Source organism: Natrix helvetica, assembly GCF_964273705.1.
Source record: "Natrix helvetica genome assembly, chromosome: 3".
NCBI classification, from domain to species: domain Eukaryota; kingdom Metazoa; phylum Chordata; class Lepidosauria; order Squamata; family Natricidae; genus Natrix; species Natrix helvetica.
The window spans coordinates 67,854,258-67,881,734 of NC_138549.1; the positions used below are offsets into that span (position 1 = coordinate 67,854,258).

The 27,477-nt window shown below is 40.2% G+C and overlaps 1 protein-coding gene across 1 annotated transcript; it reads right to left on the reverse strand.

The window, feature by feature from the left end:
• Positions 1–11,386: 11,386 nt before the first annotated feature.
• Positions 11,387–25,960, reverse strand: GLUL (glutamate-ammonia ligase). Its single transcript, XM_081946288.1, has 7 exons — positions 25,804–25,960; positions 20,998–21,200; positions 17,238–17,399; positions 15,604–15,750; positions 14,448–14,575; positions 14,132–14,331; positions 11,387–13,175 (listed from the first exon to the last, which is right to left on the reverse strand). The coding sequence occupies exons 2-7, from the start codon at positions 21,161–21,163 to the stop codon at positions 12,857–12,859; spliced, it is 1,122 nt and encodes a 373-aa protein (XP_081802414.1). The 5' UTR covers positions 21,164–21,200; positions 25,804–25,960; the 3' UTR covers positions 11,387–12,856.
• Between the last annotated feature and the right edge of the window lie 1,517 nt (positions 25,961–27,477).

The following is a 27,477-nucleotide window of genomic DNA, read 5'->3' on the forward strand; positions in this document are numbered from 1 at the left end:
AAAATACTACAATTAACACCAATGGACCCCAGGATGCTCTCTTCCTTGAACCAATGATGGCCATAGTCAAAACGCAGCCTTACTCATTAAAATAATACTCTAAAGCAAGGATAAATAAAGCAAGGAATGGCACCCAGAGATACACAGTTAGACACTTACTGGTATTATCTGGAGTGTTAATTGTGAATGCCCCTGCTGTGCTCCCCACCTTCTCCACGGATGTCACTTTAATGATATAAACTATTGCAGACACTCAACATCTGTTGCATAGAAACCTTCATGTGTACAACTGTATGCTTATTGAATTCAGAAGACTAGAAGAAGAAAGCTTTTTTTCGCAAACAGAAAGAAGAAACCACGATGCACGTACCATATTGGACAGTTTTAAAACAGGGTTAAACAAATACACAGAGGTGGATTACTCACAGGGATCAAGAATCATGGTGGTATGCTGTCTTTGGGATCAGAAACAGTTTCCTTTTTAATAATAGCTAATGGGGATCAACAATGCAAGAGTCCTGTACTGTATCTCAACCAGATTATGACTCTACCAAATGGTTTAGCTATTATGGCAATAAAAAGTGAACTTGATGGATGGTGGATATGAGCCTGCAAAGGTACTTTCTGTTTCTCAAAGAAAATCCTGTGAGGTATAACTGGCCTGCCACAGAGTCTTTGTGAGCGTACAAGTTGATTAAAGTATCCACAACCATTACCTATTGAAGTCAGCTCCAAGCTGGGCCCTCTGTTATGTAATCGTAAGCCATGGCTTCTTTCTGTATGGAACAAAGCCAGGGCTGTTCCTGACATTGTTTTGATACTTTGGTAAGTCAGGTGCTTGGGCAAATAGGGTCACTGAAAATAAGATGAGCAATATCAGTGCGTCCAGTGAACCAACAAATGTGTAGGAATAAAACAAATGTTTTAAAACAATCGGCCCAGTAGGAACCGAGAATAGTCAGTGCCCTTTAGGACCCACAAATGATGTCAGCTGGGAAAGAAAAACAGCTGAGCCAGCAGGGTGGCCAGTATGCTGCCTTGTTTATATCCCTTACAGCTCACAATATCCTGGAAGAGGAACAGTCTGCCAAGCTAGAAATCTGAACAACAATTTTTCCTCTTAATAAGAATGCAGTTATTTGTGGTGCATGATTATTCTACATGAAGTGTACATTCCAGGATAAGATGTATTCCAGATATGATACATTCATTGTGGCAGTTTCCAAAGTGTAGAAATCTAGAGTGTTGTTGTGGTATTTTTTTTTAACTTAGTGCAATTGTCTTGGAGGTTTTCAAAAGAAATGCAAAATCAAGCAATTTGTGACAAAGTCACAAAGCCAAAACTAGTAAAGCAAGTAAAATGGGCGAAAGCTAATCAACAGTTAAACTCTGTTCCAAAAAGATTCATTTTGCTTAGAGTTACCAGATTCAGCAAAAGGAAAAAAACTCTCTGGGAAGCCAGAGAGAAAGTCGGGTCCAGAAGTTTTCTAATTGTATACTTGCTCCTAGGAGAGAGTAATCCCTCTCAGAAGAGACAGAGATCTACTTCTTCTTGGAAAGTATGGCCTCTAGCCATGAGCACCACCTCTGCTAAAAATAGATGTTGAGGCAAAAGTCCAAGGCCCCATGTTATGCATTAGCAGTAACTCACATATTTCCTCATTGGGACTATTCTGTGGGTATAAGATAAGTGAGCATGGCTGTCTGGAGGGGAGGCAAAAATAATCGAGATAGTGATTGTGACCACAGTATCAAACCCCTGCCTCCTTTTTATATGCATTACATGCGCAAGGCATATAAACAAGGGGAAGGATTTTGATCACTTATTCACCTCCATCCTCCAACCTCTCCTCATGGAGGCCCATGAGGGTAATCAATTTGGTGATATAATGAATTTTTTCTACTTGTTTATTCAGTGTCCAGAGTGAAAAAAAAGATGAAAAACAGTCTAGATAATCACTGCTACCTTTTTACCCGAACGTGATGGTAGCTAGTATATAATAAGAGAGACTGAGAGAGAGGAAAAGACATAAACATAGTATGTTTCAACCCGCAAATATAAAATGATTGGCAAAAGGATTGGTTACTTTTCTATTAATAGATTTGAGTTAATTTCTTAAGGGCTTACAAGCTTTCAAAATGGAATTATTATATCTGAGTTCTAAATGCCCAGAATTATTTTCTCAAAAGAACAATTATGTGAAGTAGCCTGAGTTGAAAGTAAGTAAATGGTCCAAAGTTACCCAATGATTGACAATAGTCTCATTGTGTGATATAATTATTAGAATGCTCATTGTTGAGCATCCTAATAATTATATCGGACTGGCTGTTCCTGCCAGAAGAATAACCTAAATGCAGAAAAGATTTGGTTTTTTCTTTGTTGCACCATTTTATGGGGGAGCATTAGAGGTAAAAATTAAAGAAAGATGTGATATTGTTAGGGATGATATATCTTAACAATTGCTCTTTGGAGTAAAAAAACAAATATTTGGTTTTCATATTCATCAATTTTATTTAACTCTCTAGAAAAGTTGGCTAGACTAACAAGGCATGTAGAAGGCAAAATATTAAAAAGCTCTGATATAGATATATTTGAAAGCATAAAAGTATACCTACTATAGTTTTTCCTCATTCTTTGCCTCAGGTTATAGACATACCTTCTGTTGTACTATCAGCCATGGAGCCTTCAAGTTTCCTGTTAGTCCATGGATGATGGCTTTGCAGTCTAACACTTCTGAAAGCAACAGATCAAAAAAGCCTGTTTGGAAAAAGAGATCTACGTTTGTCGTATCATGTTTACAACATTTCTTCCTAGCCATATTTGAAAATGGATTTCATATTCATAAGGCTTCTCTGATAGGACTTGGCTCCTTGTGGTATACACATCTTGCCGTATCCTGATTTATTTGTCTCATTTTTAAATGATGATGCTCAGAACTAGATCTGATAATGCACAGTTCTCTTGGGCAAGGCCTGATTGGCATCCAAATCCTCTTCACAGGGATCAGCTTGAACATATTTTGCTGCGTGAGACAGATGGACCATCTCCTTTTCCCCCTACAGAAGAAAGAGGCCAATTGGACAAGAAATCTATCATTAGTTACATGATAGTGTTGTCTGAAGGCAGGTTCCTACTTTATACAGTGCTCAGTAAGAAGAATGAGAATGGCTGGGATATTCAGAAGCAGTGCCTGGAGGTTGATGCATAAAAGAGAGGAGAAAGGCAGAGAAAGTTCCTCATTTTATCTAACATATGTAGAACTCATGTGGGAAGGAATGATCTTCTGGGTCCCAATCTGCACTAATAGGATGTTCATTATTTAAGATAGGCATCAATTCACCCATCATGGTTGTTTCCTATGCAGCTTGGAAATTATGTCACATGCATGTGATTCCTGGGCCACTGTTTATCTGCGGATATGCTAAATGGTGATCTGAAAAAGAACGGGGTATTCTGAAAGCAAAACACAAGGCCCCTCCCTGGATAAGCCTCAGTACACAGTGACTTAATTGTTTGAATTACATGCATGAGCAGATTTTTGACAGGAGACAGAGATGAAACCCAACTATAAAAAGTGGTTGTTTTTAAACTCCCCTCCATCTCTCCTGTTCTTCGCTAATCTTACATTCCAACTTGGCACAAGCCCTGCTCAGAATGGAGGTTACATAAAAGGGCTTATGAAAGCAGAACAACATGGTCTTGCCAGGCTGGTAAGGCCAGTTTGAACAGACAAAACACATACTTCATTGTTTTGAACCTGGTCCTAATTGGAGGCGTTTGTTCGGAAGCACTGAACATGCCATTGAAGAGAATGTGACAAAAGAGAGCAACAGAGTGGCACATGGTCAGTGCAGTCCTCTCTGCACACATGAGAGCCCATTGTTCTCTGAATGGAAAAAGAAACGAGATCTGAGTGATGAAAAGAAGTGGTAATGATGAGAGATGACAATTCTATGCATGGGAACGGGACTTTTAGCATAGAAGATCTAGGGATGCTTTCCATCATTCCTGAATGTCCAACTCTTCTGAACAATATTGTTATATTCTTTTGTTTTGTTTTATCTGACCATCCAGCCCATGAATTGTAACTCTGGGCAGTTGACAGGATTAAATTTTAAAGAAATAAAATAAATATTAAAGATAAGGGGCAATTTTGTGCACTGGTGAAGGTGCCAGCCTAGTAACCAGGGAACTATGACATCTAGTCCCACCTTAGGTATGAAAGATGGCTGGGGGACGTTAGGCCAGGTACTCTCTTTCAGCCAAGCCTACCTCATAGGGTTGTTGTGGAGTGAAAAGAGGAAGAGGAAGGAGTATTATCTATGTTCGCCACCTTGTAAGGCATTAAAATGGGATAAAAATCTAATAAATATACAAAAAACTGCAAAAACACAATATATGCTGACAAATCAAAGCTAAAATCATCCCAAATGATTTACCACAGGGACTTATCCAACCTCCTAGTGCAAAGCCAAAAACATAAGGAAAAAGTAAGTTTTCATAGTCTTATGGATGGTCAACAGTACCTGGATTTTTCAAAAGTGTGTATCAGGGAACAGCCATAGAAATTATGAATGAATGTTGGGTGCTTGGAGGTGTTGAGTGAATGTATTTCAAATGTGCTGTAATAACAGTTTGTGAGGTTGGTTTTGAAAATACTAGATTAAGTCAAACATAGTCGGGATTTTGCTTCATGTTAGTTGCGAAGTTGTGTCCGACCCGTCGCGACCCAATGGACAACGTTCCTCCAGGCCTTCCTGTCCTCTATCATCCTCTGGAGTCCATTTAAGCTCATGCCTACTGCTTCAGTGACTCCATCCATCCATTTTGCTTCATACAATAGTCAATTGCATGCTTTCATTGGTTCACAACTAACAAAAGTTTGAACCCAGTATTGGGATCGCTTCCGGTTTCCGAAGGCGACGGACGCTGGATGTCCGCTGTTCGCCTCTCCAGTGGGCTCCTTTTAGGAGCACAGGCAGTCTCGGAGGGACCACCTGCCATAGGGCGGCTTGCTGGAACCCCCGGAACCGGCGGCAGCCGTGGGGGGTTTCCAGCTTCATCTCAGGAGTCAGGGAGCAAGGGGGGTGCATAGCGCAGCAGTTGGCTGCCTGCACCTTCGCTGAATGGATTCCGGAAGGAAGCAATTAATCAGAAGTAGCAGCTGAAGTGCTGGAGGTGAGAAGTTCGCTCCAATCTTTAACCCTCTTTAATTGATGAGCAGTAGTCTTTTGTAAGTTGTGGATTCAATCTATTTGAAGTTGGAAGATTGGAGGGGGGTTCTTTCACCCTCCTCGGGTAAAGCGGCATTTGGACTATCTCTCAATCTCGGAATGGAGAGAGAGAGCAAAAGTTGAATCAGTCACTTGCACTAACTATGTGAGAAAGATTTATATCACAACTGCAAGAGGTGATTGCTGAGCTGTTTTAAAAACTTTATGGAAACTTTTGATGTTCTGCTCCCTGGTTCCCTGTGAAAGGGGGAGCCAAGATGGCCTGCTTCCATCTTCTTCGCACTTATAAATGAAATTTGCCTTTTGAAACTACCTTTGAAGAAATTCCTGGCTTTATATTACTACTTCCCCCTGCAGGACTCCTGGAGCTCCTCCTGTTATGTGGTCTTTCTGGATTTGGATTATTTGATTTTCTTTTTTGGGGGGGCTTGGAACTGTGATTGAGGATTAATTTTCACTTGTGAACTTGCCTGTCTTCTTGGACTCACCCAGCTGCACGCTCCACAGACGCCATTTCTTTTGCAAAAGATTTACAGTCATCTCTGAATTCAGACAAATGGGGCCCAGAAAACCACCTTCAGGCAAGGCAGCCTCGGCACCTACCTCCTCTACATCCAGCCCAACAACTCAACAGACAAAAATTCCATCATTTTTACAACAAGAAGGGACTGGAGAGAGTTAAAAGATTTATCTGTTATCCAAATGTTCCAGGCTCTTATGAAGGGACAAAATGAGTTGAAAAAAGAGGTGGCAGATTTTAAAGAGCTCAGAGGTGTACAGCAGCAAACAACAGAAAATAAACAAAGAATCGGTGTGCTGGAGGAGGGTACCATCGGGCTGGGGGATGAGGTTAAGGCAGTCCAGAAGGGGAATAGAGAATTGGAAAATTTTATGGTAAAGATAGAACTTGAAAGAATGTTCTTTTTTCTCAGATTCCAGAACCTACCGGAGACAGAAGATGAAGATCTTAAGGATATTATGAGTACAATCTTAGCAGAATATATTAAGAGAGATAAAGAACAGTTGTGGTAGGATAAGGATCTGGTTTACAGGATCAACTCAGCATATGCCAGAACACATAATGTTCCAAGGGAAGTACATGTTAAATTTCTTAGGAAGACCATGAGGGATGAGGTGCTAGGGGCCCAAAGGGGGGGACCACTAAAATATAAAGACAAAGAAATTACCATTCTTAAGCAAATTCCAAAAAAAAAAAAAGAGATGAGAGGAGGAAGTATTCCTCCTTATCAAAGAAATTATATAGTAAAGGAGTTTGGTTTAGATGGTTATTGCCAGAAGGAATGTTGATCTTCTGGGAGGGAAACAGAATTAGAATTAACACAGTTGTGGAGGCAGAGGCCTTCATTAAAAAACATAGTGCCCTCCTAGAAGACAAAAATAAAGAGGTAGTGAAAAAGGTGACAATACATAAGATATGAAGGAGGGAGGGGCTGCGGCTCCACCTGAAGACAGGGGGGAGGGAGTAATATCGAAAAGACTCAGGTCACAAAAATAAATGTATTTGAAATGTCATTGTAATTGTTGATATATTAGAAAGTGCCAAAAAAGATGATTGAACACATGGTTGATACAATGACGCTGTTTCTGCTTATCTTTTATCTTTTGTTTTTTCTTTTCTGTAAAAGTTGTGAGATTTGGAGAGATTTCTACCTCTAGCACGATGGAGCTGCCAAAATTTTGGTATATCCACTTACCCTTTTCCATAAATGTTTAGAAATCAATAAAATTCTTTAAAAAAAAGTTTGAACCCAGTATTGAACATTCAGAGTTATTATTTTGATTTGAAAATGATGCTAACAGAAATTGTTAGGAGGATTTCTATAAACTGATCAATCTGTCTTGTTCTGCATCCATTGTTACTGGAAGTAGTTAAACACTGAATCAAAATAGATTCCAAAATAGATACTGGAAGGGACCTTGGAGGTCTTCTAGTCCAACCCCCTGCTCAAGCAGGAGATCTTATACCATTTCAGGCAGGTGGCTGTCCATCTTTTCTTAAAAATCTCCAGTGATGAAACACCTACAACTTCTGAAGGCAAGCTGTTCCACTGGTTAATTGTTCTCATTGTTAGGAAGTTTCTAGACTAGCCATACCCAATTCCTCCAACCATTGTTCCTATGTTTTTCCTCCAAGCCTTTAATCATCTTAGTTGCTCTTCTTTGCAATTTTCAACATCTTTTTTTGTAATGTGGTGACCAAAACTGGATGCAGTATTCCAGGTGTGGCCTTACTAAAGATTTATAAAGTGATACTAATACTTCATGTGTGCATTTTACACTTGGTTGGATTTCTGAACAGCTTGATGGATCTTGACCTATTTGTAAGTAGAAGAATGTCCCTAGAGGTAGTTCACAATTTATAACCATAACTGAGGCCAACATTTCCATTGCTAAGCAAGATGATGCTTAAATGAGACTTGCCCCATTTTATGATCTTTTTGCCACCGTTAAGTGAATCATTGCAGTTGTTAAGTGAGACATGTGGTTGTTAAGTAAATCTGACTTCCGCCATTGACTTCATTTGTTGGAAGCTGGCTGGAAAGGTTACAGTGATCCCATGATCCTGAGTCATAAATGCATGCCAAGCACCCAGATTTTGATTATGGGGATGGGGATGCTACGACTGTCATAAGTGTGGACAGTAGTCGTAAGTCACTTTTTCCAGTACTATTATAACTTCGGTCACTAAACAAATACTGGTAGTTGTAAGTTAAGGACTACCGATAATAATTACATTCATCGCATTTTAGAAAGTAACATCAAAACCTGAAAACTTTCTAAAGGGTATTGGAAGTAGAGAGGACACCATGGAAAATTAAGAAATATGTATTGTTAACACACGCTTCCATCTCAAAATGAGAGCTGAGAAAAGCATTGAGGAAATAATTGAAATAGAAAATGCTTGGATTTGCCTGTGGCTTTTCAGGCTATCTTACACAACCCACAATTTCAAAACTAGAACCAAAACACTAAATGAATTGCTGTATAGTGCAAAATAACTGTACAGATACAGGTAGAAGTAGCAGAAATACAGAGCAGATGTAGTTTTTGTTACACATAACAATGGCAGAATTTGTAGCCATAGAGTTTCAATTATTATATTTCACCTAAGCAGTTTATGTAACGAGTGGTAATAGTCTTATGCTTCCCTGGGAGGGAGGGAAATCCTTTTTGGCAGTACTGAATGTACTATTTAGCTAATGTTCCTAGTGCCAGATATTTCAACAAAAATGTAATGGTGTTGACAGAGCAACTAAAACAAAAGATCAAGAGCAAATCCGATCTAACCTAAGGTTTTTGTTCTAAAACAAAAACGGACAAGTTGAAAGGTTGAGGAAGTAAACAGCAAAATGCTGTGTAGTTTCCAGGCATAAAGATAATCCACCTATCACTACTTAACATTGTATCATTCCATAGTTATAATGCTGGCAGGGGGTTCACACATCCTAATCGATTGAAGACTGCAAAATCAGCTGATTGCTTGCATTAATATGTGAACGAACCATAGTAGAACAAACAGTACTAATTAACACTATCTCAATTTATTAAGAGAAATTAAGAATTAACCTCTTCCTGTTCAAGCAGCACCTTCTTTTTTCTTTGAGCAACACATCACTTAAGATCAGGGGTGTCCAAACCTGGGAACTTTAAGACTTGTGGACTTCAACTCCCAGAATTCCCCAGCCAGCCATGCTGGCTGGGGAATTCCGGGAGTTGAAGTCCACAAGTCTTAAAGTTCCCAGGTTTGGACACCCCTGCTTTAGATGTTGGCTTGCAACCAAATTCCAGTAGCAAGTGGCATCACTAACGTTTGGTGGGGAAAAAACGGGTGTGCTGCCAGATTTGATGGCACAACCTTCAAGAGGCCTCGAGTTGACCTTAGGTAGACCCTTTCTGATACATGATTGATGGCATGCAGTGAAATAAAATGTAAAAATAATAATTGAAAGGCAGCATTCCTCTTTAACCAATTGCAGCATTTACAGAAAAGTACCCTTAGGACATAGAAATAATAGGAAATTTTAAGACATTCAGCACTTTGTGAGTTAATTTTGAAAAAATATATATGAAAATAACGTTTCATTAAAGATGGGCTGACATATTGCTCTGGCCCACAGTTTATTGAACAAGTGGCCTTGTTCATTCATGCACACTAAATGATAAACCAAGGTAACAAGATTACCTAATCTGGGCTCAAAAATCAGGATGTAACCATTACTTTTGTCTTTTTCCTCTCATCCAATGATCACCACCCTATTTCAGGAGTCCTGGTGGTGCAGTGGTTAGAATGCAGTATTGCAGGCAAATTCTGCCCACAGCCTAGAGTTCGATCCCGACTGGCTTAAGGTTGGGTTCAGCTTTCCATACTTTTCAATAAAACAAGGACCCAGAGTGTAGGGAACAATATGCAATATGCTCACATTGTAAAACTGCCCAGAATGCCGTAAAACACTATGAGGCACTAAAGAACTCTAAAAGCTATTGATATGTCAGGAGGAGAATCATCTACTAAGACGGATTACCATGAAGGTACCTCCTGGGTCCTACAAAATGGGATTGCTCATTGAAAAGACCTGTAGTCCACTTCCATTATCTGAACACGTCGTCTGGGCAGATAATCTGGGGGTAATACAATTCTATGAATTGTATGCTGCCTTATCCTTTTTACCCCCCCCCCCCCCCGTGGTTATGTGAACCACTCTTCACTGTCATTGCTTTTCTGAACATCTCTGCTCTCCTTTCCACTTAGCTATTTATTCCTCTGTTGTTTCACGAGCTTATATAAACATTGTTACAGAACAGCCTTGCAGCCCTGAGACTAGTTGCCTTTGGCATAGGATTGTAAAAATAAATAGGTTCTCAAATACTGGACCAAACACCCCTTCCAGGACACCTGACCTTTATAATTTCAAAAGCAGGATTCTGAGCTTTCTCCAGATGTGGATGCTGCAAAGCTGGGGAAGGATTGAGGGAAAGGTTTTTTGTCAGCCCTCCCGCTATGCTCTATGCTCCATGTCCTTCGATGCAGTAATGAGAACTGATGGCAGCCCAACTCTGGCAAAACTTAACTCTTGCATTGCACACATAAAGTCAACATCTCCAAATACCCTGAATTTAAGGAGGGAACAGATGTAAGAGATTGTTGCCATGAATGCAAATCTGTGTGTAATAGCCATAAACTTGCTTTATGGCAAATCTTACCAGATAGCAATGCTTGGTCTAGTGGCTAGTTTTAAGTCAAAGCAAATCTTAATTTTCAGTTCTGAGTTTCTAGACATAGTGATGTACAAACTTAGTGACACATTTAGTTTTCCCCCTGTAGTTCTGCTTTTCACATTTTTGGAAAGGACAGCATAAAACCCAGAATAGTCATTGCAATGATGGAAGTTGTACACCAGGACATCTGACTCAGTGGTGGGTTGCAAACATTTTTACTACCATTTTTACTTCTGTGGGCTTGGTTTGGTGGGTGTGGCTTGGCGGGCATGGCAGGGGAAGGATACTGTAAAATCTCTATTCCCTCCCCACTCCAGGGGAAGGTTACTGTAAAATCCCCATTTCCTCCCGATCATCTGGTACTCAGAAGGCAGAGAATAGACGGGGCGGGGCCAGTCCGATAGTATTTACCGGTTCTCCCATACTGCTCAAAATTTCCACTACCGGTTCTCCAGAACTGGTCAGAACCTGCTCAATACCACCTCTGATCTGACACATCTTGGGACTGTGGAAAGCCTCATAATTCAACTCTTTGTCCAGTAGCAGGTGGCCAGATCTGTATGACAGGACATAAGTATGATGGTCTTGGCCCTCTTTAATAGACTGCTACCGAGTATCACGACTCATTAATTTATGGAAGACCAAATTAGTCTAGCCACTATCATTCAACAGAACGTCAGTGGCTGTTATTGCATTGGGTTACAAACAATTCCATAATTACTGCTATCACACTTTGCATTTTCAATGGGGAACATCTGCTTGAGGAGCTACATTCCGGCTAGCGGTGAGGGTACAATCGAGCATATTTGGTAAGTTGTGTGTAAAGTTAGATTGACTGGAGCCACACAAGTTCCCAGTGGCACTGCCAGGTTATTGCAAAATTTGTGCAAACCGATCATGAAAAACACAGGCAGAGAATCACTATTGGATTTTATTATTTTATTACAAATCCCCTCCCTGCCCCCCTTCTCAAGTTCCAAATGCAGCGAAAGCTGATTGGCACCATCCAAGACACCAAAGTACAAAATCCTGAGCCACTCATATTTCCTCTGAAGTCAACTATGCGTATTAACAACTCCCTGGCAGAAGTGGCAGGTTATGTTTGAGTGCCAAGGTGTACCTATTGGAATATCAGTGGCTTCTTTAAAACTGTACAACTTTAGAAACTCCTAAAAATGTGTTATTTAAAATCTCAAAAAAAAAAAAAAATCCATTTCCCCTCCCATCCTGTGTTCTTTTGCCTTCCATTTGAAAAGCCCTGCTTTAATGCAAACTGTACCGAGAATTTTAATGCCCTCCACTCCCTGCCAATTGTTCGTCAAAAATATGGTTAAAAAAGTTGACCAGTCAACTCTTCATTTGAAGCATAAGCACATCTCTGTTACTGCAGCCAGCCGCACACAGCTCAGCCTCGACAGCCAGCGGCTTTAGTTTAAATTAAAAGTTAATGCCTATTTTAATTTATAAGCCTGTAAACGGACAGCCTCTTGTGTGTAACAAGCCTTCAAACTGCTTGTTGAACACGACAGCACATAGCTAACTTTTCTTCTCAACAAACTTTTTTCCCGCTTTCCCATTTTATCCATGAACCTTAACCAACAGACTCTTGCAACAAAGGGTTGATTTAGTGTACCTTAAAAAAAAAAAGGACAACAATTTTCAAAGGTGTTTTTAGACATTTAAATATATATAAAAAGACTATTTCACTTTGTGTTAGAAACAGAAAATCAGTTAGCTTCCAAGAACAGATTGAAGTGTTCTGCAACTTCTTAAATAAAATCTACAAGAAGGGAACAACGTGGCCTAAGACCTAAGAACATGAAAATATTTCTAATTCTGGCAGGAAAAAGTCTGCATGTAGAAATACTTTAGGAGTCCAAGGAAAAGGTATGACTATATGTCTTCCTGCCCTTGAGAGAACTTCCTTGTGGATCTGTACTGAGTACCAGCACTTTGAGGGGTGGTAAGATGCCAAATTCATTTCACCAAAGTGAATGACACACAATTGCACTTTTGCTAATTTCAACACAGCCCCTGAAGCGTAAATCCAGGGAGGGAGAACAATTAGGCCCCAAAGATATGCTTTTTCTATCTCCACTCCACAATCCAGGTCTGAAGTTTCCTGTCTATTCCTGGAAGCTAATGAAACCCTGTCAAAGACATACAGATGAATTACATGAAATAGTGGTAAAATCCCACTTGTCTTCTCCTGTGCCTCTCAAATGACAGAACAAACAGTGAAAGAGACTACACTTCCCCCTCCCATACAAAGAAATAAAAGGGTCAGTTTTAGGAGAGGGAGCACAAACATGGAATTTCATGCCCTCACAATTAATATCTAGAAAATGCAGAAGAGAGCAGGAGCACAACGGGATAAGCCCACTTAGTTCTTGTACTCAAAAGGTTCATCGCCAGTTTCATTGAGCAGGCAGGTGCGGACTAGTGCTTCGGTCACAGCATACGGGTCGCAGTTAGCGGAGGGCCGTCGATCCTCAAAGTAGCCCTTTTTAACCTGGCCCACGTTTCTTGGGATGCGAATGCTGGCTCCACGGTTGGCGACTCCAGCAGAGAACTCATGGATGTTGGATGTTTCATGGAAACCGGTCAAGCGCCTGGCGTTATCCAGCCCTCCTTTGGGATCGTAGGCGCGGATGTGGTACTGGTGGCGCTTACCCAGCTTCTCAATGGCATCTTCGATCTGTCTGTAAAGGAAGAAAAAAAGAGCATTATCAAAAATGGCCCTGGGGATGCTCAGCTATTCATGTTGCTAATAGCAATATGCTTAACCTTCTATACCGCTTCATGGTCATTTACAGCCCTGTCTAAGAGGCTTACAGAGTCAGCATATTGGCCCCACCACCACCACCACCAATCTGGGACCTCATTTTCCCAACCTCGGAAGGATGTAAGACTGACTCAACCTTGAGCCAGTCAAGATTGAACTGCTGGCAGTCAGCAGAATTAGCCTGCAGTACTGCATACTAACCATTGTGCCATCACGGCTAAGATTGTACACGTTGCAATTTCACTATGACTCTTTCATATTTTATTGCAGATATTCCAGAAAAATGCCAAACATTAAAAAGGAAAATAAAATCTAATACATAAATAGCTCTGCTCTTGATACTTGTTTAAAGCTAGGCATTTTCCCGAGCCTCCAAGATGTTAGGCTCCTAATAATGCATCCATCACACCCCAAACAAATTCAGGCTTGACACAAATATTTTTTAAAAAAACTTCTTAATGATGTTCAAAAAACAAACATTGTGAAAATGATTTCCCTTTCTCGCCCATACTTAAAATTAAAAAGGCATTTGTTAAAGTATTTCATCCAACTTGCAGAATACAATAAGCTATCCTTTGCAATGGAGACAAATCTAATTTTAAAACACTCTTTCATATAAAAATATGTACTCACACTAACAGAAATATCCTTAATAATATAAGATATTCTAGTTTGCCTTTAGTTTTTGATTTGCAAACGTTTTCCCCCCATGCTCAATGCAGATGTATCTGATAATGTTCCTTATTGTGATATACTATTATTGTACTACTACTAGATAGTCTCAAAAACGTAGTAGTAATATTGTGTCTCTCCCTGCCTCTTTAAAGCTCTCCTTCCCTTAGAGCATCTTTGCAACAAAGAAATAACACTTACTTGAGGCCTCCTTCCTCTCGCATGTTCTTAGTGCTGAAGTTAGTATGGCATCCAGCTCCATTCCAGTTGCCAGGAATAGGCTTGGGGTCAAAAGATACAATGACACCGAAGTCTTCACATACTCGATGAAGGATGAATCGAGCAATCCAGAGGTGATCACCCATGTCAACACCTTCGCAAGGGCCCACCTGAAACTCCCACTACAAGAGAATCAGAATGAAATCAATCGATCATTCACACCCTTCTCTAAGTATACTAAATGCATAAGAAGATTTCCAGTGATGAAAGGTTAAGCATTGACAGCAAGGATTTATACCTGTGCTGGCATAACTTCTGCATTTGTGCCTCCAATGTTCACACCCGCATATAGGCAGGCCCGATAATGAGCTTCTACAACGTCTCGACCATAAGCTTTGTCTGCTCCAACTCCACAGTAGTATGGCCCTGGAGAATCACAAGAAGCAAAATTAATCAGTGGGAGAATCTATACCTCTAGTCGTCACCTTTAGCAAATCCATGTTATATAAAGGACACTCCTGTATAGATAGTCCTCAAATTATAATCCTTTGTTTAGAGTGACCATTCAAAGTTACAACAGTGACTAATGACAATTTTCACACATGACCATGGCTGCATCCCCATGGTCAAATGATTAAATTCAGTGGCTTGGCTGCTGGCAGGCATTTATGATAGTCCAGTGTGCTGGAGTCATGTGATCAGCTTTTGTGACAAGCAAAGCCAATGGACACACTGGAAGTCTTTAAGAAGATGTTGGATAGCCATCTGTCTGAAACGGTATAGGGTTTCCTGCCTAGGCAGGGGGTTGGACTAGAAGGCCTCCAAGGTCCCTTCCAACTCTACTATTGTATTGTATTGTATTGGAGAAGCCAGATTCACTTAACAGCAATCTTATTAATATAATAACTGCAGTGACACTTGTGTGACTTCTTGCAACAACTGTGGCAAGAAAGAAAAATGAGGCAAAACTCACTTAACAAATATCTCACTTAAGAAATTTTGGGCTCAACTGTGGTTGTAAGTTGAGGACTACCTGTAAAAGGTTTAATTAAATTATGTTATTTTTTCTTATTCAATCATCAAGTAATTTACTTTTAGTGGTATCCCCAATAATCTAATTCCAATATTATCCTGTTCAAAATGTAATCTCTGATTGGCTGAGATCACCATTAGATTAATCCCAGGAGTTTCACAGTTGAAAGCATGACTCTCTTCCTTTAAACATTTTCATACACTCTCATGAATTGGGAATTTCTCTTGATTAGGTGAGTGGTCCATCTACCTTGGCAATGGATTTCTGCTGCCTAAATTCTCATTTAATATCAAAGGCCTAATCTTTACTTTATATATAAAAAAGCAGTAGCCCTGTCACTAAGGTGATGGTGTCTCAATGGCAGACTGCAATTAGTGGTTATTTATTAAAGATTTCATATGAACTTCAGATAGAATCTTACCTTGTGGTCCAGGAAAGCCATTGGAAGGCCAACCAAAGGGATGTCCATCTGTTCCTAGAAGGGTATATTCTTGCTCCATTCCAAACCAAGGGTTCTGGTTAGACACCATGTCCATAATCCTTCTACAAGTAGATCGTAGATTTGTTTCTAAAAGAAACAGGGAATAAGCCAATGTTGGTCATTCATATAGATTTTATCCTTCCCTTAAAAGAGAGGCGGAGATGAATTTGAACTGCAACTTTGTCTATTTGTACTTAATTGTTCTTGAGCAAAGATTTAAGATTAAACAAGGGGTTTTTTAACAGAAGGATTTAGGTTGATGGTTTAGAGATGGCCAAAGCCAATCTCTAAAACTCAATTTGCCTAAAGTGTTTTCTAATTAATGTCCCCACTCACCTTGTAAGATAAAACACCACACTGTACTTATTTTTACATTGCCAAGTGCAGTGGAAGCTGGATAACGTTAGAGTCCCCTGAATATTTTAGCTAAGCAATCTTGATTAAACATCAATATCAAGATAAATAGCAACAGTGTTGTCAGTGTGGCTATTAAAACAGGATGGTTAACAGAATGGCTAATGAATCCTACATTTTCTATAGGGTTGTGATTCATTAGTTAAAAGGGAAAACATTGTTCAGTAAGTTAAATGAAAAATGCGTGAGTAAAAGCTATGCCTGTCAGCTGACAAGAAATCAGCTGAAACTTCAGAGAATGCAAATCTTGTGGCTGGAAGTGGCTTCACATGAGAGCATTCACTAACTTTTTTTTTCTGGCAACTGTAGGCTGTGTCAGTATTTTTTTTTAAAGGATCTGGCAAGTTGTTACCAAAATGCCATGCTAGACATGGTCAGGCACTATGGCCTGGTGCAAAAGCAAGAGGTTTTTTTGTTTTTATTTTGCATAAATGTCATTAGAATGATGCATTAGTATCTGTTTCCAAAATAAAGTTCTGCAATGAACTCTACTGAACAACCAAGATCAAAATGCAAATGAAATATCACAGCACATGGCAGAGACCTCTTGTTACATACATGATGTTCCATAATGCTTCGGACTATGACTTCCCTACTGAAATATAGATGACCTTGACAAATGAATTGCAATCTACTATATTTCAATAAATCACTCTTTTAAATTATACTGCTAGGTAGTGGGCCACAATTCTTATCTTCAGTGGAACTACAAGTCCCTATTTAAAGTTACCATTGTTAACAGTGAAAGGAGGGGAAGTAATGTCAAAAATACTTGTTCTTTGTTACCCTGTGAGTTAAGGATATGGCAAAACAAAACTTTGAAATCTCATTCATCAGAAAAGGGCAAATTCTTTCCCAGTTTGGAATGAATTGTAGAGTGATCCTCCTCCGGATATCTAAGTATGAACTGGAGATTTCATTTAGTTTTCGTGACTGTAGGCTATCAGTTTTAATAGTCTAAATTCCAGTCGTATTTTCACAAAACATTAAACACACTTTCTCCAGGTAAGGCATGCAAAGAGGGGTGGTTTTTTTGTGCAAAATATAAGGGCTAAGCCTCTGCTTCATTATTCATCTCAATGAAGTGGGGGGGGGGGGGTGTTCCTGCATTCTTTTCCTGGTCAGGATAGAAGTTTTAAAAGACCAAAACTGGAACACACCTGCAGGCTTTCGGTTGTACTTTAAAACTTCACATAAAACCAGTTTGTTTGGGTCTTTGCGGAAAGGATCTCGAAACATGGCTGAAGGCACAAGATACATGTCACTGTTTGAGCCTTCAGACTGGAAAGTGCTTGAGCCATCAAAATTCCACTCTGGTAGGTCTGAAAACAACAATAAGATTGAAGTTAAGCCACTTCTACACACCTTACAAACCTGTACTATTTAATTTTGCTGCTATTGTTACTCACACAAGGATGTACCAATGATTTACATCAATAAAAATATACTTCACATTGTACTCATTAATGGGAGTTAGCTAGCCTAAAGTCAGCCGATGTACTACTAATTATTACATATCCCAAAGGGTAAAACTAGGTAGCTGCCATAACTAGTTGTCACTAATAATCTTAAGAGCAAACATAGTCAATATTTGCTGATGGCACTAACATTTTATTTTTATAGTTGTAACAATTGTAACAATCTTTCCGAGGTCGATAACATGAGAATTGTTGGGGACCATATTGTTGGGGGCAATGCGTTTTGCTTCTAAACTGCCCAGAGAGCGCTGTAAAATACTACAGTACAGTATAGAAGTCTCAGTGCTACTACTACTATTGCTTTCCCTATGCCAGCTTAGTGCAAATATTTCACATTAATGTCTAGTACTGGACAGGAACAGGGAGCATTCTCCAGGATTATAATTTCATTTCCAATATTACAGACATAAAGTTTTTTTGAAAGATTTGCTTTAAAACACTGTGAGTATAGATGGCAACTGCAAACGATATGCAGTGAAGCATCTGTTCTCGGTTGTTGCCTGTGGCTCGTTGCTAAGAACTCTTTCTTAGTTTTTGTCAACAAGTATATATTATAAAATTACAGAGGGGAAGAAAACTCCAAAACACGGTAATTTTTGTTTTAACTCTGTAGACTTAAGGGTTATAGCATTACTCATTTTGGAACTTTAATTGCCCTAGAAAATGTATGCCTCTGTTTGCCCACGGTATTCAGTACTGATAATTGTCAAGAGGAGAAAAACTAATGAATAAATAAGCACAGGGCAACCGGCATTAAAGTGGTTAATCTAGTTAATCAGTTTGATCCCTTTCATATGCTGAAGGTGGTGAAATGATTTAAACAAGTTGTGTCAGCCACTTCCTCGGAATAAAAACAAAGTCTTTAACTAAATTCTCCTAATGAGCTATACACACTGGGCAGGTTTCGTAACCATCTCTGGCTAGCTCCATAGCAACCAGGGAAGAAACTCTCATGCTCTTGATTGCACTGGGGTTGCTGTTTCCTTCCAAGTCAAGCAAAAAAGACCAGGTTTTTGCATGTACTCTCTTGCCCATCTGCATTGTGTACATAAATCAGGGCAAGAACAGGGAGCTACCAAAGATACATTTCCTAAATCATTCCAAAGGTATTTGGAACGATTTTGTGGCCTACAAAGCCCCATCCTATATCACATAAATCCCCCCCAATTAGAAATTAAGGTTTCAGCTGAACAGACTGAAGTAGGGAGAGGTGATTAAAAGGACAGCAAATGGTTGGTTCTGTAATGTATTAATGTAATTTTTGGGGAATGGGAAGAAGGAGCACTGTGTTTTTGTTTCAAATTCTCAAATAGGTTTATTTTTCAGTCAATAAATTACCTTGACAAACACACAAGAAACAGATGATGAAAAGGCGGTGTTTCTTTCCCAGGCAGGGGGACTATAAAGGGAAAAGTGCTAAGGTAGTGCTTTTCAACTGTGACGAGTTTGAGATGTGTGATCTTCAACTTTTAGAGTTGTGGGTGTTGGAAGTCCATGCATCTTAAACTTGCCAAGGTTGAGAAACACTACTCTAGGGCACGAGGGCGTCAAAAAAGGGCATGAAGTGAGCAGAGATTAATAGTGTTGAAAATGAGGGAGGCATGAAGGCAAAAGCCAAGTGCTTGCCATCTGTAATTCAAGGAACCAACTAAGGGCCAAGGAATTCTTTATTTCAAGAGTGGCACAAAAGATGGGATCCTGCCAGGAGGTGCTTCTACCATGCAAGCCTGACAGATTGATAGTCTGGAAAAAAGGTGAGGTTTGAGTGAAGCAATACATTTTGGCTGCAGTTCTCTAGCTTAGCCTTCTCCAGGTGCACTGATGTTCTCCAGACATGCTTCACAAATATGGTAGCAAAGATGTTTTAGCCAAGGTGGAAAAACTTATTCTAAGTCAGGGGTGTCCAAACTTGAGAACTTTAAGACTTAGCTGGCTGGGGAATTCTGGGAGTTGAAGTCCACAAGTCTTAAAGTTCCCAAGTTTGGACACCCCTGTTCTAAGTGTCAACCTTGTTTCATAGAAATTAGAGAACAGACACAAATATGGATTTGAAGAAAATCAACATAATGGTCATACAGATTTTTAAAAATGGAAGAACTAAGCCTGTTCCATCATTTATTTAATTTAGCAACCTTACATATTATTTTGATTTATATATTCATTTATATCATCTGGAATTATGTAATGTATTTCATCCAAGCATAATGCATTTCATCCTATATGTGATCTTCATCAACAAACCAACCCAATTTCTTTTAGAAATGAAATTGTTGTTTCTGTTTATTATTACTTTCTTGCATATTTAGAACACAATCCAATGCAGTTCTATTTGTAATGTAAAGATTGGTTGGAATGGATAAGCACATATATGCAAGCAAATGTTGTAGGCTCTTCCTGAGCCTACACCGTTGCTGGTGTACGTCGCCCCGAGTCCCTGGGGGGAGAGGGGGCGACTAAGAAGTCAAATTAAATAAATAAATAAATAAATAAATAAATAAATAAATAAATAAATAAATTCCTGAGCTAGGCAATTTTTTTTATTTTTGGAAAAAACTTAAGTTATGAGATCAAAACCAGAAGAAATAATAGGTATTATGAAGGTGGTTTAAGAAATCCCTCTGCCAATGACTAACAGATACACACTGCCGCCTCCTGGTTTCTCAGAATTTCATCAATTCTACCCCTTTTGGTTGAATATCCATCTATGCAGTTGTGAGAAAATGTAATTTTAATGAAATGCTGAAAAACACTGGATAACTTAGCAACTTGGTTTGAATCTTATTTTATGGATGAAGTATTTATTTATTTAAGGGTATTCTTTATTACAAAAGGCAGCAGGACTCTAGTTGGAAGTGCTATATTTCCTATGTCAACAGGGATGCAGTGAAACGGGAAGCTAAGGGGGAATGAAAGTTAAAAATACAGTATAATGTACCAAATAATTCAATTCTATTCATAGAAAACTGAGATTGGAAAGAGGTATTAGGGTACCAAATATATATTCTGAATGGGATTCCAGATATAGAGAGCCACAGGGGAGAAAATGTAAGTTTATCTGAGAACTCAAAACCACAGTTGTAGACATGATTTCCCAAAAGAAAACTATTAACCAGTGCTTTTCAGTTCATACAAACAATTTGAAACTCAACCAGGTGTCTAGCTAGAAAGGAAACTGAACTGTGGCAGACAATTGACTTCAGTGTTTGTTAACTCTGCCATATTTCTTTCATTTAACTGTTTAATGTACACCTACTCAAAAATAAATTCCCCTAGTATTATGGGGTGTAGTGTCATGACAGCATCGCTAAGACTCTAGCCTAAGTCTAAGGCAGTAGAAGCTGTTCTTCTTTGGGCTTTTTGCCCTGACTTATTTGTCCTTAGTTCTACGCTGGTTCTCTCCTTGACTAATGTCCTAGGAAAGCTCACTCCAAATCTGCTTTACCTTCAACGTTCTTGGGCTCACGCTCCAGTGTCCGGGTTTTACAGCGCAAGAATTCACCAGTTCCATCAATCCATATGTACATAGCTTGCACCTTGTCACCTTGAGGCAGTTTCATGTACATTTGTTTTATAGTTTTGCTCAAGTGGGAACTTGCAGAGGTGGCCATGGTTGCAGTTGTTCCTGAAGTTCTGCAAGATGATGACCTAGAGGGAGAGGGAAAGGGTGTCTATGAAAATTTCCAAAGGGATTCTTGCCAAAAACCAAGTGGGGACATTCCCAGAGTGCCACCCTATGAGCTGGCTTAGCGCATGACGAACTTTCCACAGCTGATTACAATCCATGTACAAAATGTACATCTGCTGCAAGTCGTCATATTTCTACTGAAGATCGTGGAGGGTTGCAAACTATTTCTACAAAGTGAAAATCAGGCCCTGAATAAGCAACTGTATCTTGCTTCGGAAGAATCGTTTCTTATCTGATGCCCTCAATGTGCCTCAGGACTACAATCTGCATAATTCTCAGTCAATTTGACTATAGGATTATGGCAGTTGTTCCAACGTAACAGGAAGCTACTGGCTGGGAAATATTACTGTACAGTTATTATCCAGTAACATTTATGCATTACAATGGGTGTTTAGAAATACGTAATTCTTAATTCTAAACTCTAAAAGAAATGTAATCTCTGAAAAAGAATAATCACAAACAATACAGTCCTTGTTCTGAAAATGAATCTATTGCCAGGACTGCTTCAATTCTCAGACATTTAGAACTCTGATCATAAAAAGAGGGATATAAGGTAATGCCCCTATTTATGTGCAGTATGCCCCATGGCCAAAATGGATTCCAACTAAATATTGATGTTATTCTAATTGTCCTTATCTCTACATTCATGATTTCATCAGTCTTCTGTATCAACTTCTAAGTTTGATAAAGTGATTACTATCAACATAGATTTGTTTGGTTTGTAGCTTTTCTTCTCAACAATAAGCTTTACTACAAGCAACACAAGACACAGCTGCTATACCCCAATAGGCTTGTTTGAGGGTGGAGGTGAGGAAGTATACATAGAAATAACACTGAAAATTCCCAAAGTACTATTGGAAAATTGGAAAATCCATACAAGTAATATAGGGAAATCATGAAAGACAAAACCCTTCCACATTATTTATATTATAGAAGTAATACATAAGGCTTCTTAAATTACAAAGTTTTCCATCAAGATTTATATGGGTTTCAACTGAAAAGAGTTCCAAAAGATGACCAAATTCTACATTAAGAGTTATTAGTGTAGAACCAACTTGATTTCTATTGGTTGAAATGGTGGGCAAACCCTAGAATGTTAAACTTACGGTCTATACCTAAATTCCTAAGAGATTAAAATATGTCTTCTCCCACGATAGCAGAAATCCCATCTTTTATGTCAGACCATGTCATACTATTATAAATTAATGGAAACAATTCATTTAAAAAATCTCAATCATGAATTTTTCGAATTTGTTGGAGTACATTTGCATCTCAAATAGGATAGCAATAATCTCTCATTGTAAAATCTGTAGAGGTAAATGTGAAATAATATGTCTACCTTTCCTGAATCAGTGCCTTCAAAGGCTTTGGAGCCACCATTATTGTTGGCTCTTTAGCTATTTCATTTTTTGTTTGAATCCTGTTTAAACATGGTAAGGTTCTAAGCTGCTCAGAGTTAGTCAATTATTGAAATGGTTTAGAACCCTAGCAAAAATAAGCAGGTAAACAATATACTCAAAGAATTCTAAGCAACTGGCTATAATACCCAGAATCTAAAACTAGTCTAAAATATCTGGAAAACATCAGTTGAGAAGAATTTAGAATGTAGAAATCTTGAACCGCATCAAAACCTTAATAAGCATCACCTCATAACTTCTATTAGATCCTATTTTAAATCACTTAGTATAATTGTGAATGTTAAAATTCAGCTGTCAGTGTTAGAATTAAATTTTGCACATTCTTGTAGTTGATTGGTACTATTGTTTATGCATATTACTGCCAGACAATCCCATGCAAGAATGAATTACTCCCATACCTGCAACATGATAGGTATCTGTTTCATGGTATAGAGACTAACGGTAATGTATGAAGCACCAGTTTGCATAAAGGTTCTTGCTCACAATGAAACTTTCATGTTCTGAATTTTAATTCACTGCAAATGTCACATCGTAATACAATATATACTGGATGGTAACACAAAAGAATGGGATTTTCTTTATCATTCTGAGATCTTTACCATTCCAAGTCAAGCCCCTGCTTAAGCTTTTCCTTGTGTGAAGTTGAATATTATTGTATAATTAAAAGGCGATGAACTAGTAGTTGGTAGTCAACCTGCTAAGAGGTTTAGGATACCTGGGGGGGGGGGGTGGAGGGCGAGGGAGGGGAGAGCAGAGGGAAAAGGGGGAGAGAGAAAGGGAGAGAGAGGGTATCCTACTCTTGTTAAAAATCATGAAATGTTTTTATGGAGAATGCAAACATTTTGTTTAGGTTCATCTCCCATTAAAGAATTCTACTGTGAGATTGAAAAGATGTACAATTTACACATTTCTGATAACTAAAATATCAATTGTGAATTTCAAATTCTATTAATTTTCTAAAAGTAAAATGCTGGATTTCTACAAGTGCATTAGTTATACAGGAATCCTGTCAGGATCTTAGATGGCAAAACTAAATTGTGACTTACATTTTTTTTCATTTCTACTAAATTCCTTGCCTTTCCTTGACTTGCTTATAAGTAAAAAATTAATGAAGAGCCCTACAGCTCTTTAGAAGCTAGCCAATTATGACAAACTATGTATATATATTTGAATTATTTTATGTTTATGTTAATTGTTTGCTACAGTATTAAGTATGTTCCTATCAAAATACTGAATTTTATTGACAATTCCATTGACTAATAAAACATTGCTGTCAAGGCTTAGATAATTTCTTCCATAGGATTTTTGCCTTTCTTTTATACCAACAGAAATATCAGACTGAAAATAGTATCAACTCCCCATTCTGGGGAAAAATATTCCTAAATATGTAGCTCCGAGTACTGACATCACAGTAACCTACAATCCAATTCAACAAATCCTGATATTATCTAGATTTTGAGCTAGCCTTCCTTTTATAAAGAATTATCTTACATGCCACAAGGTAATCATGGCTGTTACAGACATCCTAGACATGTTTGGACTGAATGAACCATCTCTGTCACTAAATTGAATTCTTAGAATTAATTATCCTACTTCTTTCACTTATATTTTCTCTAAAGGTGATTTTAAAATTGTAATCTATACAGGGACAGCAGATGGCAGCATCTAGTCAACTTCAGTTGATCTTGGAAGGGAAAAAAACAACCAGAGTTGGACTAATTAGTACTTGGTTGGGAGATCCCTGGGAAATTGTAGGGTTGCACTCTAGATTGGGAAATCAAAAGCCATCCTTGAAAAAGACAATGCCAAGTCACTCTTTGGAACATTCCTCCTATACCCACCCTGCCTGGGGGAAGTTCACACAACACCAACCTTGGCTGTATTTTGCAAATAAGCACACACACAAACACAATCCAATACTGTTTCTCATTGGCAAAGCAACAAATTGTTTTGGAATGTTGTTTTAATCTGCTTTGTCTTTTACAATGAGGACCGAGGATATTAGATAAGCAAGTAAATAAATCCATATATGTTGTTGCTTTTCCCCAAAAGTTCGTCCTCCAGGATTCTCTTTACATTAATATCTAGATATCACACTCTCACACACACACAAACACACCCCACAGGAGCCCCAGGCTCCCACTCCTATTCCTAATCAAAATCCATCCCTCAAAAGGCTGTATATGTGTGTGTTTTTTTCAACCAGCACTTCCCTCGTCTACCTTTGGCTCCAACCTTGCGGGGTGCACATTTTTACTCTTCTTTTACATCCTGCGCCTTCTCTTCTCCAGTGCATCACGAGGGAGACCATTTTATCCCCTCCCCAGGGCATCAGCGTTCTTGTTTTTATGCATCCCGCTGCCTTGAACCAGACCGGAGCCATCCAGCCTTTGAGAAAGGCAGAGGAAAAAAGGGGACAGAACTGGAACCGTTTCAAGTCCATGGCCGTTCCTGGGGACCCTTCCTTGCCTCCCCATTTAACAAAAGCCAGGCCAGGAATTCAAAAGCAACAGCAGCCGCAGAGATCAGCTCGGGCTCAAAGGGCCTGCAAGGAACCGGGGGACCCGTCCTCATAGGCCTCCGCGGTGTTTCCCACTTCCTCCATCCAAAATCCGAGCAGCAGGAATCTCCCTCTTAAGCCGTCGGAGTTGCTCGGAGGCTGGCCCTTCCAGTTAAGCCGCCTCCTCGAGACCTCGGGAGGACGACAGAAGGGCAGGCGCAGTTTCGAACGTCCTAACAAAGCCCCCTTTTCCCCCGGAGATTCCAGAACGCCCCTCCCCCAGCAGCAAGAGCGCGGAAGGATCACACTTAACGACTTAATTGCTTTTGTTTAAAGGAGAAAAGAGGAAAGACGACGAGCCCCCCCCCCCGCTATTTTCTACAACCCTCTAAAACTGCATCCCGGCAGCCTATATAACGGAACAGGGCTCGTCCACAATCCTAGAGGAAACATGAGAGCGACTTCGGGAAAACTTCCTATTCTCTCTTCCTTACCCCATTCCCCAGCGAAGCCCGCCCGGGGGGGGGGGTATAAGATGATGCGGTCGGTTCACTGGAAAAATGCACCTCTAAACCCCGATGCCCTCCCTCTGCCCTCCCCCAACCCCTTCCAGCCTCTGCTCCCAGGAGCCAAGGCGCCCTTTACCTTGGCCGTCGTGGAGGAAAAAGTGCAACGGTGAGAGGCAGGCGGGGAATCACACGGACTGGCGAGTCGACCACTAAAGAGGATCGCCCATGCTCTGCTCTAGAGGAGCACGGCTGCCGGCTGCCTCCTTTAACTACTGGCCGGTGCCAATCCCCCCCGCTCGCTGATTGGCTTCTTCCAATCGGGAGCGAGGCAGGATCAGCTGATGTGGGGGCTCATGGCTCCAGCGATTGGGCAACCAAGAGAGGAGGAAGGGGGGGGGGAGAGAAGGAAGAAAGAAAGAAAGGCAGAAGGGAGGGGTCGGGGAGGCAAGGAAAGAAAGGGGGGAGTTGGGGAAGGGGGCTTCCTCTCGGTTTTTGGACGGGAGGAGGAAGTAAATTCAGAGCAGATGCAGGTCGAAGGTGGTTACCGCGGCTAAGAAACCCATTTTGTCCATGCCGATGAGAATCCGGCACGGCGAAGCTTTCCGTGCCCATCACACGCGTGCAATTCAGAGCCCTTTCGCGACGCGAGCTTCAAAAGCTGTTTGCAAACGTCCCGGGGCTGAGAAAATTACAGCAGGTTGCAAAGCGAGGATGGCCTCTAGACGAGAAAGAGAGAGAGCTACGCCAGGGATCCCCAACGTAGCCCCCGCAGACTTGGAGCTCGCTGCACGGAGCTCGCCTAGGCTTCCTTAGAGGAAATCCGCCACGGGGGAGGGGGAGGGGAGACTGGGCTGTGCTGCCTTCTCTTCCGACCGCGGAAAGGGCTGCCGCTTTTCGGCCGGGCAATGAAGAGGGGCGAGCGAGTAGCTCTGAAAACAAGATTTGAACTGATATGTGCTCCGGAATGTAGTTTGCGGTGAACTCTTCAAAGCAGGGACCAGCTGCTCCTTTTGTCTTTTTAGATGGTTGCAATCTAGGGCCTTAGAGCAAGCAAGGCTTTGAAAAGTAACGACGCAGGGGTTGGGAACTTCCCCCTTGTGGGGGTGCAGAGGCTTGTAGCCTTTTATGTATGTGTGTAGTCCTTCGCGCATTGCGTTTGGGTTTTGCGGGTAGGCTGCCTCTCTGCTTCCTTTTTTTGTGTGTTTTCGCAAAGCCAAAGGAACTTTGCCGGGCCAAGGCATGTGGTTGGCAGGCTGGATCAGTGTTTCCCGGGCTCTCCGAGGAACTTCCCGGAAAGTTAAGGACAGGAGGATCTCTCGGTCTTTTGTTAAGGTGTTTACAGCCTGAGCTGCCTTTGCGCAACTTTCTCTGCACGCCCAAGGAGGAGGGCGCCGCATACCCGCGTTTTCAGCCCAAGCGAAAGTAGCTTTGGCTTATCGTTTCCCGCCCTCAGTCCAAAGAAACAAGCTAATTTAGCCATTAAGCTTGCTGACATGCCGGTACATGCAGTGCTCAAGATAGTAAACAGGCTCCCAGATATAGAAAGGAAAGCAGCTCTTTTGCCTCCAGAACAGTTGTTTTCTTGGCTGTAGGCAACCTGGTTAGAGTATCTTTTTAAAAGGCTTTTGTGGCCTGCCTTTTAGAGGAATTGCCAAAAAAAAAGAAATCCACCTCAAGGCAGCCTCCCTCAATATCCTCATTATTACCATTCCGCATCAATCGAACTACAGGATGAAGTTTGTGGAGCCCCACTGGCCCAGTGCTAGTTGGTATAATTATTCATTTATTATTTTAATTTGTCAGTTTCCCA